At 47.8% G+C, this 18408-nt stretch overlaps 1 protein-coding gene across 3 annotated transcripts in view; it reads right to left on the bottom strand.

The window, feature by feature from the left end:
- The window catches only part of Matn2 (matrilin 2), a 114217-nt gene that overhangs the window by 85875 nt on the left and 9934 nt on the right, over positions 1 to 18408 (bottom strand). For all 3 annotated transcript variants that reach the window (XM_033760006.1, XM_010619576.3, XM_010619575.3), the window contains exon 3: positions 49 to 618. In XM_033760006.1, the coding sequence (XP_033615897.1) occupies positions 49 to 618 (570 nt within the window). The remainder of the gene's footprint in view (positions 1 to 48; positions 619 to 18408) is intronic.

Consider the following 18408-nt stretch of genomic DNA (forward strand, 5'->3'; position numbering starts at 1 on the left):
GAAGATGAGTGTCCACCCCGCAAAGAGCCACAGAGGAGCAGGACTTACTACACAACTTGTTCTGGAACACTGAGGTCAGTGACTCTATCTGGCTGAAGTTGGCCACCAAGAAGACGTGGTCCTCGTGGGGTTCACTCCCAATGGCCTTGAGTGTGTTGAAGTCCACTTGGCCCACGCCGATGGCGAAGATCAGGATGCCCGTGTCCCGTGCCTTTGCGGCCACTTCGGCCACCGAGTCCTGTGGCCTCCCGTCTGTCACAATCATTATGACCCGTGGCACGTTCTCCCTGAGGGGCCGGGCCCCCTCTGCTTCTGAGAAGGCGATGTTCAGGGCATACTGGATGGCCAGTCCCGTCATGGTGCCCGTGGACAGATGCCGCATCCGTTTCACAGCCCGCTCCACCTCAGACTTCCTCTTGAAGGTCTTGAGGGAGAACTCATTCTTGACTGTGCTGCCGTACTGGAGCAGCCCCACGCGAGTGACATCAGGACCAACGTCCAGAAATCGTAAGATGTCCACGATGAATTCCTTGACCTTCGCATAGTCGTGGGTGTTGACGCTGCGGGAGCTGTCGATGATGAAGACCAGGTCTGCCTGCTTATTCTCGCAGGATCTCTCTGGGGAAAGAAGAGAGGCCCGATGTATTAGAAAAGAGTCAAGGACCCAGTGAGACTGGCTATTGTTGGAAATCTAGAGCTGACAACCAGCCCTAAGCCTCCAGAGTTTTGGTTTTCCTCCCCGAAGAGATAGATACCCTTGGCTACAAATAGGATATTTTTTGCAAGATAAATAAACATATGACATATTAGTCTCTAGAAAATCATCAGTGTGGGCCAGGGATGTAGCTCAGTGGCACCACATCTGCCTGGCAAATGCAAGGTGAGTCTGATCTTCAGTACCAAAAAAAAAAAAGGAAGTCACCAGTGCAATTTTTAGGTGGCCAAACACATGATCGAGGTCTAATTTATTGTATTATTTTCTGCATGGGCAGAAGCTTGGCAGGGCACTGCGGAGAATGCTTACAATAGGATCACAGTCAACCAGGGAAGACTTCACTGATGGAGCCCAGAAACAATATCCAGGGTGAAACTGGTTCTGACAACAGTAGTTAGGAGGACGAGGATGTGAGAGATGAGACAGAGCTGCTTTCTGGATGCAGAGCATTGAGGCTGGAGAGCAGGGACCCATGAAGCAAAGCCCAAGCAGGGATGGAGGTGCTGGATGACAGAGTGGGTGATGGATGGTGAGTAGGACCCGGAGGAGAAGGAACACGAGGAGCCACAGGCAGGGACTAGCTGGAGAGGAAGCTGGAAGCCGGTTATAAAGGACTTAAGATCACACTGAGAAATCTGAACGTGATGCCACGGATGGCGCGGCATCCGAGCGTCACTCCTGTTAAGTGGCTCGTGTCTCCTGTAGGGAAGTCGCGTGACAAAGTCGGGGCTGGTCTGCAGCTCAGTGGTGGAGCCTGCACGCCGTGTGGGTGAGCTCCTGTGACTCCGGACCCAAGTGGGAGGCAGTAGTGGAAATGGAGAGAAAGGACCCGCTGCAGAAACATTTCCATAAAGGACACATTAACCTGGAAAAAGGCAAACTTCTCCCTTGCCATTCTGACAACCACACTCCAGCGCCCAAGCCACGCTGGAGTCCACAGATGAAATTCGTCCTTCCTGGCCAGGGATTTACCTCAGTGGTGCTGCCACCTGCCTCACAAGTGCAAGGTCCTGAGTTAGATTCCTAGTACAAAAAAAAAAAAGAAAGAAAGAAAAGAAAAAGAAAGGAAGGAAGGAAGAAGGGGAGAGAGAGAGAAAATTTGCCCTCCGAGTTTCTGGGTAAGAGTGATACTGGATGGGAGGAGATGACTGGCCTCCTGGTGGGGTTTCTCAGGGGTTATAAGCTACGGCCTGTAGCCTGCTCTGGTTTGGAGATGGTCGAGTTTGTTCTCCCTTGTCACGTATTGGAATTTCATTCCCAGGGTGAGATACTAAGACAGGGGGAACTCAACCCAACTCTGGCATTTAGAGGTGCAGCCTTGGGAGGTGATCAGAATTAGATTCAGTTTTGGGGGTGGAGTCCCCAAGACTGAACACTGGCGACTTTATATGAAGAGGGAGAAAGACTAGAAGGGACACAGATCCACTCACACACTCCCTGTTTCTTGCTGTGTGATGCCCTTGGCTGCCTTGGAACTCTGCCAATAAGAAGCCCATTGCCAGATGTGGCCACCGACCTCAGGCCAGAACTACAAGCCACAGTAAACCTGCATTCTTCATCAAGTTACCCAGCCACAGGTATTTCCTTACAGTAACAGAAAATAGACTAACCTGCTGCCATTAGCTGAGCCTAGTCCCTACTCCCCTTTCCCATCCGCTTGCCCGACTTTGTAGCTAAATCAGGATTTGAAAGGGATTAGAAAAAGGATCCCAAATGCCTGCCCTAAATCTCAATCACCGCAGTTGTAAGAAAGAGAGAGAAAGCCAAAAATGAAACAGTGAAGCCAGTCATAAGAATGAGAAGCAAGAAAGGCCCATGAGCTCATCCTACCCAGGCCAGCTTGCCAGGCTATGACTCCTCAGCCTGTGTGCGTGCACCTCACTGCTGAGCCCCAGGCTGCCCACTGCAGAGGAGGAGGCCCCCAAACACCAGGAGCCTGGCTAGAAGCAAACCTCCTGCTACACCTGTGTGCCACCGGGGGTACAGTGTGAGTCCAAGGAGACGATGAAGCCCCTTCATCACAATGGCCTCATTACTTTCTTCTTTTTTCTTTTTTTTTTGGTACCGGGGATCGAACTCTGGTCCTTGCGCTTGTGAGGCAGGCCACCGAACTGCTGAGCTAAATCCCCGGCCCCTCTCACTTCTTCTTTAATTTTTTTTGGTACCAGGGATTGAACTGAACTCAGGACCTTGTGCTTAAAAGGCAGGCAGCAGCACCACTGAGCTAAATGCCCCACCCTCCCAATGGCCTCATTTCATTTGCAGGCTAAACTACTGAGAAAATAGCCAGGAGGCTCACACCCGCTGGATGAGTGAGAAAATGGAGACACAAGGAGTCCAAAAATCATAAATCAGAAAAAGAAAAATATATGGAGATGACTCTCTGGGTAGTTGTGAGAATGTGAGGAAATGAGTGAGGAAAGAGCCAGTATGAAGCCAGGTGTGTGGTACATGCTTGTAATCTCAGTGCTGGGGGAGGCTGAGGCAGGAGGATCAGAAGTTCAAGTCCTGCCTAGGCAACCTAGCAAGACCTGTTCTCAAAAAACAAGGGCTTTGGATGTAGCTCTGTGGTAGAGCACTCCTCAGTTCAATCCCCAGTACCCCACCACCACCAAAAGAGCCAATATGGTAGCAGTCCTCTGCCCACCCTCCTGCCTACAGTGCTCCTTCCTCAGCCCACACTGTGCCAGAGCTACAGCTTACGGCTCTGCACCCAGGCACATGCCCAGGGAGGGGCATGGAACAGAAAGGCAGGCAGTCCTGGGCCCCGGGCCTCAGTCCACACTGACAGGCCCCTTATGGTCACATGTTTCTAATTTCCATGGTCCAGCATCCGGCAGGCTCACAGGTCCCAGGAAGGACACTCCCGGGAGCCTCCCCTGCCCATACTTCCTACCCAAACATACCGCTGGGATATGTCTCCACTTGCTGGGGACAGCAGAGCCAGGGCTTCAACTCCTACCATGGAGGAGGATATCAATTAAAGGCTCCTTCGAAGACAGGACAGTCCACAGAGGCCTGGCCGCCCTGCGAACTCTTTCTCTGGAGATCTTTGGAAGCAGAGGGTTCCCCCCGGTGTGGGATTTTTATCACGGGTTTTAGTCATGGCATCAGCACATCTCACCAAGTATCACAATCAATTTAGAAGGAAGCCTGGAAGGCCCGCGTGGAACTGTGTGCGAACCTGGATCGGTTCCCATCAAAACAAACGGGTGGTTTCCACAACGTCTGGACGTTTGCAAAAATACCACAGGGCTTCGAAACGTTGTCAGAGGTTCCAAGTGGGTTGCGGTTCAGGAAATCATCAAGTCCTGGCAGCCCGAGTAACTGAGTTTTCTTTAAGAAAACTTCAGGTCCCCCGAGGGCTCAGGGCCATAGCCTAGCTTCTCCCTGGAAGGGCCAGTGCAGTGGTTCTCAACCCTGAGCGTGTGTCCCAGTTCCCTGGGGGACTTGCTAAACGCGAAGATCTGTAGGCCACGCCCCCAGAGCTTCTGATTCAGTAGGTCTTGGGGGAGACACCTGGAAATATACATTTTTAACACGGGCTGGGTTGCAGCTGATGATACCGGTCCAGGGGCCACTCTCTGAGAATGACTAGTCTAACAAATTGAGAGATCTTCAGGTTCTGCTTTTCGGATTTTGTTTTTTGTTTCAGTTCTAGGGACTGAAACCAGGCCCTCAAGCATGTCAAGCAAGTGTTCTACCACTAGCTAGAGAGATCTTTGGAATACAGATGTCTTAGGAAGTCTTGGTCTCACTCTGTCAATTCCCCAAGGGCAGCAAAATAGTCTCATTCACCTTTTTTTTTTTTTTTAGTCTCTTTCACCTTTGAAGCCACGTGATCAGAAATACAGTAAGTCTTCAGCAAATATTTGTATAATTAAATGGTGAAAGGGCTTCAGGTGGAAGGGACTGAGTCAGAGCAGTCAGTTGGAGATGATGACAACCATGAAGGCAAAAAGTGCTAGAGCAGATGCTAATGCAGGTATAGATTCTAGGACCCAAATCTTTGCCATTTTATGAGGGAACACAACCCCTTTTGAACTTTTGGTTCATGGAATCACAGAATAGTAAAATTTTAGGGCTGGGGGTTCCAAACAGAGTTCAAAGCATTCACTTTCTGGAAGGAGAAACTAAAGCTCAAAGAAGTAACTCCTCTGCGAGGCCTCGAGGCTCATTACAGTTGGACCCTGTACAGTGGTGCCTTTTCTGCCATCTCATGGAGCGTACCCTTGGTAAATTCTCAGTATGGTCAGCATTACCACATGAGCTTTGCTAGTACTTTGGATCGCTCCAGAACATTTTCCATGAGGAGCCTGATAGCTTCTCCCCAAGGGTCTGCTGGGAGATTTTTCCTGAAAATGGGCTCCCTTCTGTGCATTCCTCTCCATCAGTTCTGATGAATGACATCTCTGTCCCCTCAGCCTGGAGGAGAACAATGATCTTCCTTTGGCTTCCTTTATCTGGACAGCTCCTGGCCACAATACAATGTCATTCCTCTAGCCACGAAACAAGGGTCTGGACCGTGCCACCAGCACTTGCAATTCTGTCAGCTTGACTCTAAAGTCCATTCACTGGGCAAAGGAGGGATGCTTACCTTCCAGAAGGTGAAGCTGAGTCAGGACAACTTATGCAACATTCCTACCCAGTGAGATGACACACACAGCATCAGAATCACTTTTCCTCAGAGGGCTGCAGCCTCGTTTCTGATCAGCTGCCCCTGCTCTGGCTAAATTCAGTTGGGGCTGTGTGATGGCACAGCAAATATTTCATACCATCCTCCTGGGGAGGTGAGAGCATACTTGGAGTAAGAAGGGATGTGAATCTCTTTGATGAGGGTAAAATATTTTCATCTGCAGGGAGCTCTGAAATCCTCAGTGAAACAGCAGTAGAGTCCTGTGAGCTCAGAACAAGTCCCACTTCTGCTACTCTCTGTCCAAGTGGTCTTGAGCATCTCTGTAACCTCTTTGGTCTGTAGTCTCTTCCTCTATAAAATTTTGATCTGTAGTCTCTTCCTCCATAAAATTCCTCACAAGGCTGTTGTGGGACTCAGAGACAACAGAATATTAATTTATAGATCATTGTCTTAGCTATTTTTCTAGTTGCTGGGACACAATACCCGACACCCTCAGGTTAATGGAGGAAAGGTTTATTTTAGCTTGCAGTTTGTAGAACTTTCAGTTCACAGTTGGCTGGCTCCAAGGCAGGGTGGCCTGGCAGTGTAGAAACAGTTCATGGTATGGCAGGTGAGAAGCAGCAGCCTTCCTTCTGCTGTCCTTTTTCACTCCATCCAGGCTACAAGCCTATTGGTTGGTACCCCCCACACCCAGAGTGGGTCCTCCCTTTTCAGTAAATCCGGAATTATGCTTAACCAATCAGAGGACTGATCCAGTGTCACACACCCACGATCTATCTAGTCTCTTCCCAAAAGCTCCACCTATGAGTGCATGAGGCTTTGGGGGACATCAAGATACAAGCCATAACAATAATATTGAGCACATCGTCAGTGCCAGACCTTGTTCAGAATGCTTTACATATGTTGGCTTCATCACTCTTCACACCCAACACTGGGAGTAGGCGGGTGCTGTCCCCTTTAGAGACGAGGAGCATGAGTCTAGAGGATTAGAGAACTTGCTTGAGGCCTCCTCGCTGGGAAGCAGAGAGCTTGGATGTGAACCCATCTCTTACAACTCTGCTACTGCAAAGGGCTAAGAGCCCCCATTTTAAACCACCAAGCCATGCTCATGCTGTGAAAGGATTTTGTCCTTTTAAATTTTTTCCATTCCTCAAGATACACCAGGACTGCTGGCTGGCAGGGTCAGTTCTTTCTTGCTTGGACTCAGAGCCTGAGAGCTATGGCCCAAACTCATCTGCTTCCCTCAAAGAGCTTTCACCTCACTAAGTGCCTGCTTGTATTTCTCTTGAACTTAATAAAATAACAAAAACAGATGCTTATCTCCCAGCATCACCACAGCTCAGGAAGCTGGACACTGGCTGGTCCCATCCACATGCACTGGACAAGCAGCCACTGAGAGTTCAGCAGGCGCCAGTACAAGGGAGATGGAGTGATAGGACAGGTGTGATGGAAACACAGCTGAGGAGCTGTGGTGAAACAGTCTGGACAAGAGGAAAATGCACAGAGGAACGGATCTCAGAAAATGTAACTCTCCATATCAATTCCCAGTAACACAAGCAGATGGTTTGTGGGCATTCACCAAAAGAACCATGAGAAATTTATTGATACACCATAACAGTTTCCAGGACGGTGGAAGAGTGAGTGAATTAGGAACCAGGGAATGCTTCCAGCCAGTACTGAAGGCCTATTTGAAGGTGGTGATCCTGAAATTGAAGTGGGACCAACAAATGTGTTTGTGTGTTTTGTTGCAGCCACATTCAGCTACACAGGGCTGGGGAAAGGATATAACCTTATAAAGTTGGATATAACCAGGGTCATCATATGAATCCGGAGAGGGGCAAAGGCAGTCGACAAGGTGACAACCGTGCTTTTCTGAGATATTAAAGCTGGAGAAGTAGGGCACAGAGGTAAGGAGGGGGTGAAGGACGTGAAAAGAGAGCAGGATGGAGGGACTGAAAGCCCAGATAAGATCACAGAATTATTGGAGCTGAAATGTAGGAGGGATGGACTGGGAAGAGAGGAGGTTTAAACTCCTCTCTTACAGAAGGATCGCAGCCACTGTAATCATAGGGCTAAGAGAAGTAAATGGTTGGGACCAGGTGGAGAAATGAATGTCAGCACTACTGAAGGGTGATTCATGTGGACACTGAAGTCATGGCAATTATGACAAGGATAATGCAGTGAGCCAAGAGCTGCAGCTGTCCTGGTAACTAGGAATAACCAGGGCATTTTCTAATTACCTAAGAGTGACCAGAAACACTATGTAACAAAGTGACTGAGAAGAAAACTCACTCACAAGAGTTCAAAAAGGGGAAAATAATTAAAAATTGATGATGATAATGATGACGTCAATGATGAGAGATTGAACAGCTCTTGGAACAGGTACTTAGGTTTTCAGACAAAGTTAGCAATGCCTTCTCTTGTCTTTTGTCACCCCAACAGGCATTATTAATCGATTCCAGCCTCTCCCACCCAGCCTTTCAACACCAGACTCCAGGTACCTACACAAGGTCTGTCACAGTAGACACATGAGATGGAACTATTTTGCCAACTTTGTTCAGAGCCTGATACTTGACAGCAAAGTCAGAAGAATTTAATTTTGCCCATTTCTGAGAAACCGAACAAAGGTAAATTAGCTAATCCCACTTATGAGCCCTTCTATTAGTAAGAGCTAATTTCCTACTATTCAGTGAGAAATAAGAAGGGCAGGCAGGCAGGACTGGCCATGCCAACAGGCTGCATGTGCGTTTCCAGAGAAGGCCACACTTAGGGCAGAGGACTATGGGTCATGGGGACAGAGCAAAAGAAACAGAGACCTCCTCCAGCTGTAAAATGCCCCATGTGTATGGATGCCCCATCACAAGACTATAAAACAGGCTCATTCAAACACAGGGAGCCTGCATCCTGTGAGCACTGACTGATGTTCACTGACACGGGGCGGGGGGGCTCGTGGCAGATGGAGAGAGCGGCTGGGTGTGAAGTCCGCCGTGTGACACAGCACCGTGAGCGAATGCCCATAGACACCTGAGGCGCGGCCCCTGCAGCCCCCATCAGGTTCTGTCCCCCACGTGCCTCCAGACTGTGACCAGCTCTCAGGACCCACAGGTCATCTGAAGCAAAGTTCGGCAGTGAATTGGACCATCTTTTTTCCAGTACCACCTAACCTCAATTCCTCAATATTTAGGGCCCTCGGTTGGGGTGCCATGGACCCTGGCCAGGTCTTGGAAGCCCAGAATCAATTCTTCCCTGTCCAATTCCCTCATTAGTCAGTGACCAGCTGCTGCATTACATCACACCAGATGCTGTGAAAAAACGAGTGAGCTACGGCTTTCTCTGAATCAGTCATGCTCCGTCCACATCGTCCAAAAGAACCACCCGAGAATAGCCCGAAAACTTGATTACATTTACTAGGGAGGCACCCGGACTACTTAATGGGCCTAGCACATAGCTTGGACTCATTAGCAAATCGTTTCCTACTTGGTAACACTTTCCAAACATTTTTCCAAATTCTGCAGGGGCCGGCAGGGTGGGGGTGGAGGGCTTGTGGTTCCTCTATGAGGAATCATTAATGAACTGAGTAGCAGAATCAGGACCAGAAGCTATCGTTGGGAGCTGGAGTAATGGGCCAAACTAACAGTAAGCAACCTAACTGGCAAAAACGGCAAGCACTGCACATTGGGCTCAAAAATCGACTGCACGAACCTTGGGAAGGAAGGGAGACAACTGGATTGACAGCTGGTCACAGATCAAACCAAGAGCCAGGATGAGGAATCCAAGCCTGTCCCTCTCTCCCCTCCTTCTGGCCCTGGCCCTGGGGCAGACACCCCCATCCATCCTGGCTTTAAAAGCGAAGTTCAGCCACAGGGTTCCTGTCAACACATCACCCCAAGGCTCCCCCCCAAACAAACAGGTGGGCTTGTGGGAAGGAACCGGCTGGTGTCTGCTGACACTGTCTACTCCGTGCCCCAACCATCTCATCAGTGGTCACCTGACCCAGGAGAGAGGGACTCTTCCAATAAAATGGACCCGAATCTCCTCTTTTTAATCTCAGAACTTTCCTGTTAACAAGCAGCTGGCAGCTATAAAGTTCCCAGGAAAAATAAGCCTCGGGAGCTATGTCATCAAAGCCAGCATCTCCTAAGGCCACTGACAGCCAGACATTGATGTTCACAGGAGGATGAAACCAGGGATTCTCTGCCCTCCACTATACCCCACAATGCCCCGCTGCCAACCCGCACCTCCCTGCTCCCCACCCTCTCTGCCAGGGACGCCCTCAGCTGCTCTTTCAGCCTAGCTCACTGCTCTGTGGTCGCCTTTTAGAACACCTTCCCTAATGACTTCCGCTGACCTCAGTGACATCCCTCACACCCCTGTGCCTCCTGGTTACTTCTCAGCACCTCCCCTGGTATAGCATGCTTGGAGCTCTCAGCCACACGCAGTGTATTCTGTGAATCCCTTGTACCCAACATGGAGCCAGCACTTAGATGCCCATCTGGGTCTCTGCTTATGCCCTTCGGTGGGAAGGTGGGCAAAGAGGACTGCAGACAGCCCTCCTAGGCTGGGCACGTTGCTCACTGGAGGCATCATGAAGACGGCTCTGCAACAATTGGAGGCTTCAGAAACACTGGCGTCTTAGTCACCTCCCTTGTTGCTAGGACAAAATATCAAACACCCACAGTTTAGAGGAGGAGAGGTTTGTTTTGGCTCTCGGTCCATGGTGGGCTGGCTCCAAGTCAGGACCACATGGCAGAGGGACAGAGCAGAAAAGAGCCGCTCAGGGCATGGTGGGCAGGAAGAGTGACAGGGAGGAGCCAGGAAGGGAGATACACCCCTCCTAGCCACGCCCCCAGCGACCCCCCCCCTCCAACCAGACCTCACCTCCTAACAGCACGTTCAGCATGAGTACAGCATCCCGGCTATCCATTCATCTCCCAAAAGCACCCTATGATTGCATGAGGCTTTAGGGGGACATCTAGATATAAACCGTAATACCTAGCATACTTCTTTAAAGTACTAGATCCTGTCCGTCCAGCTCCCCAGGCTCCCTTGGGGTGAGACCCAGGATTCTGCACCGGCACTGGCTCCAGGTGCTTGTTAGGCTCACCAAACCTGAGAGCTCTGTCCCTGACAGGCGAGCCTGGGCCAGGGATTTAGCTCAGCGAGGACCCAAGTTTGATCCCTAGTGCCGGGGCGGGGGAAGGACAGGTGAGCCTGAGAGACCATCTGCCAAGGGCCGAGAAGAGAATATGAAGGCAGGGGACCCCATGCCTGTGTCACCACAACCAGGTCACCCCTCCCAGCCTACCAGGAATATCTGATGGGAAAGAAGAAGACAGAAGGTGGCAGGGAATTGTGGCAGCCAGACTCCCCTTGTTTCTTCTCTCTTCTCTAGGGTTTTCTCTTATGGACCCTTTGTCCCAGTGAGCCTTGCCAAATGGCAGCTAACAACCTTCAAGGAGCCATGAACCATATACTTCTCTTAAGAACAACACCCAGCTACAGTCTGAATGTCAATCTTTATTATCTGTTTGCTTTTTAAGACAAGGTCTCACTATGTAGTCCAGGCCAGTCTCGAACTCATAGCAATCCTCCTGCCTCAGCCTCCTGAGCTCTGGGGTGATAGATGATCAACACCACACCTGGTTGTCAACCTTTATTAAGTTCTTTCTGGCACCTAAAAGCAAAACCCAAGTTCACAGGCAAAGGCTGAGCTTCTGAGCATGTGCAGAGGCTAAGTGTGCAGTGGGAGATCCCTTCGGGCAGATTCTCTCTGCCACGGAAGGACGCAGAGGAAGTTTCTACGCAAAATACATTTGGCCATGCCACAGATTGTTTTTGTTGCTGTTTTCCCAAGGGTCTGGAGAATGGGTACAAGGGTGCTTCCTAAGCAGAATGAGGGCCACAGGGGGCTCAAGGGACTCCAGTTGTCCCTCACTGACCATCATAAATTCCTTCAGGAATTCGGCCCTTGCAGGCCCTCGGGGAGGGCACCAGGGAGCCAGCAGATGGAGAAGGAAAACAATGGGGGAAAACATGCCACATCACAGCAGTGTCCTCTGGCTGCTGTTCCCTAAACTGAGAGAAAGCAGCGTCGTATGAGTCCAGAGACTGTGGTTTCCAGAACCCTGTATGATTCTGTCCACAAGGAAGCCAGGGAGAAAACTGCACCAGCTCATCCCGGAGCAAACATTTCTAAAGTATGGAGTCACCTCATAAGGTGGAGATGTGTTCCCCGAGCTTCACCAAACGTCCCTCACTTTCCTCAGAGTCTGTCACACAAGCAGCTGTCTTGAGTGGGTAAGGAGTGCAGAGGAGCCTGGGGTCATCAGGGTTTACAGTCTTTAAAGAAAAAAACGTGAGCTGACTAAATACATACAGAGCAAGTTTATTATTCTCTATCAACTCCCTCACCATCTTCTTTGTCAAACAGAGAAATAACCACCTCTTTAAATTAAGCCGGGTGTGATAGTACACACCTGTAATCCCAGCACTCGGGAGGCTGAGGCAGGAGGATCACTGTAGGTTCCAGGCCAGCCTGGGCTACGTAGTGAGACTCTGTCTTGGGACAAAATTGTAATATATACATGTATGCACAGGCACGGGTATGCACATGTGCACACACACGCACACACATGCATGCATGCACAACATCCCCTAGTAGGAGACATTGGCAAACAGGTGATTTCTGCTCTCTTCAAAACAGAAAAACAGCAGAGGCAGATTTCCAAAAGCAAACTGGCATTTGATCCACAGGAGAGTTTTAACTTGGTAAACAGAGCAAACTCCTTGTCTGCTTTCTGAGAGTTGAGCAAATGGAAGCCAGCTAAAATTCGCATAGAAATACAAAAGACCCAGAATAGCCAAAGCAACTCTAAGCAAAAATAACAAGGACTGGAGGAATCACAAATTATACTACAATGATACCAGCATGGCACAAAAACAAGACATGTAGACCCAAGGAATAGGACACTGAAAAAAAAAACTCATGCAACTGCAGCCATCTGATTCTGGAGAGAGGAAAAAATACATACATTGGAGAAAAACTAGTCTAACAAATGGTGCTGAGAAAACTGGATATCCCCTTGTAGAAGATTAAAACTATATACCACCCTGGACAAAAATTGATTCAAAATGGATCAAAGACCTAGGTATAAGACCTGAAACTTTGAGGCTGGGGTATAGCTCAGTGACAGAGCACTTGTTTAGCTTATGCAGTGCCTTGGGTTCAAGTCCAGTACTGAAAAGACCTGAAACTTTGAAACTGCTAGAAGAAAATGGAGGGGAAACATTTGAAACCATAGGCACAAGCAAAGACTTCCTTAACAGTACAGCATTAGCACAGGAAATAGCATGAATCAACAAATGGAACTACATCAAATTTTAAGATTCCGCATAGTAAGGGAAGCAAGATACAGCCTACTGAATGGGAGAAAGGCTTTACCAGCTACTCTTCTGACAAAGGGTTAATTTCTAGTATAGATAAAGGGCTCAAAAAAACAAGAAAATATCAAATAGCTCTATCAATAAAAGGGCAAATGAACTGAACAGATTCTTCTCAAAAGAAGTACAAAGTACAGTAAGTATATGAAAACTGTTCCATCTCTTTAGCCATTATGGAAATGTAAGTCAAAACTACACTTACATTATGGAAATGTAAGTCAAGATTCCATCTCACCCCGGACAGAATGGCTTTCAGTGAGGAAAAAAAAAAAAAGTGGAAATCTGTACTTCTGGTAGGAATGTAAATTAGCATTCATAATTAGTAATTAGTATTAGTCACTATGGAAATCAGTATGGATCCTAAAAAAATTGAAAATAGAGCTACCATTTGATCCAGTTATATCACTCCTTGGTTAAAAAAAAATTATAGTCAACATACTATAGGAATACTGAATACCCTTTGTTTATTGCAGTGCAGTACAATTCACCATACCCAAGATATGGAACTAGCCTAGTTGCTCATCACAGGGAAGTGAATAAATAAAATGTGGTATATGTACACAAGGGAGTATTATCCAGCTATAAGGGAGAATGAAATTCCATCATTTGCAGGAAATTGGATGCAGCTGGAGACCATCATCTTGAATGAAATAAGCCACTTTCAAAAAGACAAATAGTGCATGTTCTCCCTAATTTGTGGAATATAAAAAAGACAACAAAAAAGTAGAAGGGAGACTTATTAGACAAGAGGAAGGGAAGAAAGGGGAAGAGGCATAAGAGGGGTAATAGTAGACGGATATGAGCAAAATGTATGCATTGAAACAAAAATAATGTGAAACTAGGGGAGAGGGTAGAGCAAGGGGTGATGGGGGGAAGTGATCAAAGTATGAGGTGTGCATACACAAGTCTGCCCAAGTTGCCAGGCATGGTGGTGCATACCCGTAATCCCAGCCCTTGGGAGGCTGAAAGGGGAGGACTGCCACAAGTTCAAGGCCAGCTTGGGCTACCTAGTGAGTTCAAGACCAGCCTGAGTTACATAATGCAAACTTGTGTCAAAAAAAAAAAAAAAACAACTCTGCCAAAGTGAAACCCATTAATTTATATAACCAATGAAAAAATGGACAAGGAAGAGGAGGAGGAAAAGAGGAACAGAAGAAGGAGGGGAAGAAGAAAAGGAAAACTAGTAGTAGTAACAGTAGTAGCAGTAGTAGTCATCACCACAGTAATTATTTGGGCATCATTAAGGAGCAATGGAAGCCATAAAGGGGTTGTAAATGTACCCATTCTCCTTTCAGGCACATTCTAGGGCCTCCTAACTCACCCACACTTCACTCTTCCACATGGCTGGCCCAACCCCAAGCCAGTCTCTCCAATCTGCCACCTCCCTCAACCCCCTTGAATCCGCTCCCATCCAGTTTCTCAGTCTGGCCTCAGGTGTAAATCAACAATCTCCCTCCATACAAACTAACAAAGAAGGCACTATCTTTAACTTCAAGAAAACTCCTCAGGGGTTGAATCTCTACCCTTTTCTCATCCCACCCTGGAGTGAGTCTACCTGACAGACTTTGGGTGGCAGAGGAGAGAGTTTACATCAGTGATTGAGTCCTATCAACTCAGCCTCCCTAGTCCTCCAACTCCTCTTCCTAGTTAGCCCAAATTTCAAAGGAAATAATAACTGGTTGTCAAGTGGCACTCAGCAAGAACTCCCACCTCTTCCCATGAGTCTTCCAATACTGCAGAAATTTAGAAGATTAAAAGCCACACTTCCCAGACTCCCTTGCAGCTAGGTTCTAGAGAAGAATGAGGTAAACCTGGTTAGAAATGCTCACAGAGGATGAAGCTGTCTCTGCTGTTGATCGAGGTCGTAGACAACAGTTACCTGCAGCAGCCACATGGTGTGTGTGCTAAGGTCAGCTCACCAACACCATAAATGCCAGTTATGGTGGCAGTAGCACCCTGATTATACCCATGCGTCCTTGTGCTGTGACTCCCGGACCCTCTCTTCCAGCCCTTCTAGAAATTATGTAAGTATTAATTCTCTGTATTGAATCTCTTCTTCCTTCAAGTACTCAGTTTCCTGTACAGGACTGGAGGCTCCTCAGTCCCAAACCCATCTGCTGGTTTGATACCTCATCTGTCCAGGATGAATTCCTGCTGAGGGTTCCAAATGTGCCGGAGGAAAAATATACAACTGGAATGTTTGGTCCTCTTCAGAAAGCTCACTTGAAGGGCCCATCTCTCCAAGCTTTGTGAAATCAGAGCCAAACCTCCTCTACTCCCCTAAAACCTCCCTCTATTTTGATACAATGCTTCATTTCCTCCATCCTTACTTAACTTGGCTCTGTGTCCAGATCCCTAAACACACTGGGACAGTACATTACCCAAAAGGGAGTCTATTGATGCAGCAATTTGTTTCCTCTTCACTCACAGCTTGAGCGAAGGCTGGGCATCAGCAGCTGTACTTGACTCCATTAAGCCCACCGCCCAATGTTACAGTTGCCATGGCAGCCAGAAATGGCATTCAGGAATCCCCACGGCCTTGGCACTCTGGTTTCTAGGTTGTTCTACAAAAATGCCTTTCTTTCTTGCCTTTGATCATTGAAGACAAGGGTTAGCTACTAAGAGAGCTGGTATTCAAGACTCAATAATCGGGCTGGGGATTTAGCTCAGTGGCACAGGGTCTGTCTCAAAAGCACAAGGTCCTGAATTCAACCCCTGGTACCAAAAAAAAAAAAAAAAAAAAAAAAAGACTCACTAACCACCAAGCACTTTGGATTTGCAAAATTCAAGTTGAAAGGGGACTTTAAAAGACTAGAATCAATTTCTCTCCTCCAAATGGAGAAGGTGGGTCATGCTGTGTCGGAGCAGACCAGCCTGCTCGTGTCCCCTGTACCACACACATTCTCCACCCCGGGCGACTCACTTGGCCTCTCCAACCTTCTGTTCCCTCTCCTGAAAGATGGGGCAGGAACTGCACTACTGGAGGGTTGCTGTGAGTGTTAAAGGAGACCAGATGTGTAAAGTACTCGGCATGGCACCCCACACACAGGGTCAGATGAGGGTTTATGGCTGTCTTTAATCCCACCCAGTACTGCATGGAGAGCTCTAGGCAGCAATGTGCAGAAGAGACAGCTCCAGATGGGGGTCCAGAGACCTGTCCGGCACGTGATCCCATGGCCAGTAGCTAGGTAACATTGGCCATGTGACTTTGTGGCTGTATCATTTTTTATCTCTGGCTTTTGTTCTCCTGTAACATGAGAGAGCTGGATTAAATGATGTGGCTCAGTTCTTTTTCAGCTTTAGTGTGGTATATGGTTCTAAATAAAAATTAATTAAATGGGCCAGGGATTTGGCTCAATGGTTCTGCTGCCTGCCTCTCTAGCTTAAGGGCCTGAGGTTGATCCCCGGTACCAAAAAAATAAGTAAATAAAAATTTAAAAATAAATAAATTAATTAAATTAAATGAAGATAGCCTTGACCTTTACAAATGGCTTGATCAGCTGGGCAAGGTGGCACACACCTGTAATCCCAGTGCTCAGGAGGCTGAGGCAGGAGGATTTCAAGTTCAAGTCTATCTCAAGAAAGAAAAAGAGCCAGCTGTTGTGGTACTTGCCTGCAACTTCAGCACTCAGGAGGCTGAGTGAGGCGGGAGGATCACCATGAGTTCAAGGACAGCCTGGGCTATACAGTGAGTTCAATGAGAGCTTGAACTACCTACCTAGTGAGACCCTGTCTTAAGAAAGAAAAAGAAAAAGAAACGATGCCAATTATTTCAACTACAGTTATCAAGATCTTAAAAAGAAAAAAACTATTTGGCACACAGTACTATACCTACTTTTTGAAATAACAGGATCAAAAGGAAGTCTACTAAACAGTGTGGTTCTGAAGCACCGATGAACAGTGTGCTTTTATCTGACACCTGTTGCCACCTGGGGATCCTAGGTGAACCCCACACACGACGCGGTGCCACCACTATCCCTGCGGTCTGTTGCTTACAACCTAACAGAAGGAAATACTACACCACTGTGAGAGGTCAGTGAACAACTGCAACTTTTTCCCTCTAAATATGGACCCACTGGCTCCATCCAAGGGGTCTCTGTGATCTGTGGGTCCCAGTTAAGATGATGGATAAGCTCTCTTCTGATGATAACGGTGTGTGATCTGTGGTGACACCTGGCTTATCGCCCCATCACAAGTAAATCATCACCTCTGATCCTTACTTACAGATTGGAAATCACAAGATCCGCCTGTCAAGGGCTTTGCCAGGACTCGAGAGATAGAACAAGCAACACATGCTTAGATAAAAAGATAAAGCTCTTAATAAAAGCCAGAAATTATCAGAGAAACCCAAGAGCTCTCAGAAACTTCCCTTCCCCAAACCGTCCCCTTGAATCAATGGTTCTTCAAAACCTCTGCCAAGTTTTCTGATCTGTGCAAACAAAACCCGGACACTTTTTTAAGAATACCATGTTATGTAGCAAAACAGTCTAGTGCTCTCACTGCAACCTCTGCCAATGGATTTGAGCGTGTGAGCAAATGGAACAATTATTAAGGAAAACACCAATTACAAAAACAGACTGAAAAGGAAATAGAAAAGATGAATGGCTCTCAAAAATATTAGACTACTTGTCAAATATATCCCATCTACAGAAGGCACCAAATCCAGACAATTTTATGTGCAAGTTTACCAGCTCTGTAAGGAACAGATAATCCCAGTTTTATAAAAATCATGTATATTCATGAAGCTGACTTCACTCTGATATTAAAACCAGACCATGCAAAAATAAGAAAAATCATAGGGAGTAGTAGCCATCTCATTTATGAATCAAGTATGAAAATGTACTAGCAAAATAACCCTAACAAGAGCACAGCATGATGGAGCAAGGTTTATCTCAGTGGAGCAAAGATTAAATGATAACCTTTATCATTAATTAAATGATGGACCCGTCACACTGCCAAATCGAAGCCGAAAATGCCCATGACCCATGAACAGATGAAGGGGAAGCGTTTGCTAAGCACGGCTCAGGACCAGCAAGGACAGCCCAAGGGTCCCTTAGCCAAGCCCACGCTGACCCCAGGGTCTGAGGCCCTCGTCGGCACAGGCTGGAAGCTGCACGCCCGCACACACCTGCACCCTGTGCCCGGGCGGAGCAGCTGTGCCACTGCAGGTGCTGCCCGGAGTGGGCGGCACGGACAGGAGAGGAAGAGCGGGCGGGTCAGGAGCCCTGCTCCCAGGCTTGGGTCTGCGGGGGCCTTGCGGTGGGTGCGCACACGCCCTGCCACGTGCTGATACACAGCGGCCTCACAGGACGGCACACGTCTCTGTTTTTTAAAAACTTATTACAGTAAAAGACACATGGCCAAGAGCAATGGGATAAGCATTATCAAAGCAGGGAGGAGGAGGATTGTGAGTGTGTTGGGGGGTGGGGGGTGAGTGGCGATGCGTCTTTTACTGTAATACATTTTTTAAAACAAACATTTGCCATAACTTATGATCACGGCTCATCGATCAAAAGTTTATGACAGGGCCAAGGATTTAGCTCAGTGGTTCCGCTGCCTGCCTCGCAAGCGCAAGGACCTGAGTTTGATCCCAGTTCCAAAAAAAAAAAAAAAAATT

This window comes from Fukomys damarensis, unplaced genomic scaffold, assembly GCF_012274545.1.
Source record: "Fukomys damarensis isolate Sample0158 unplaced genomic scaffold, DMR_v1.0_HiC HiC_scaffold_5, whole genome shotgun sequence".
NCBI classification, from domain to species: Eukaryota; Metazoa; Chordata; class Mammalia; order Rodentia; family Bathyergidae; genus Fukomys; species Fukomys damarensis.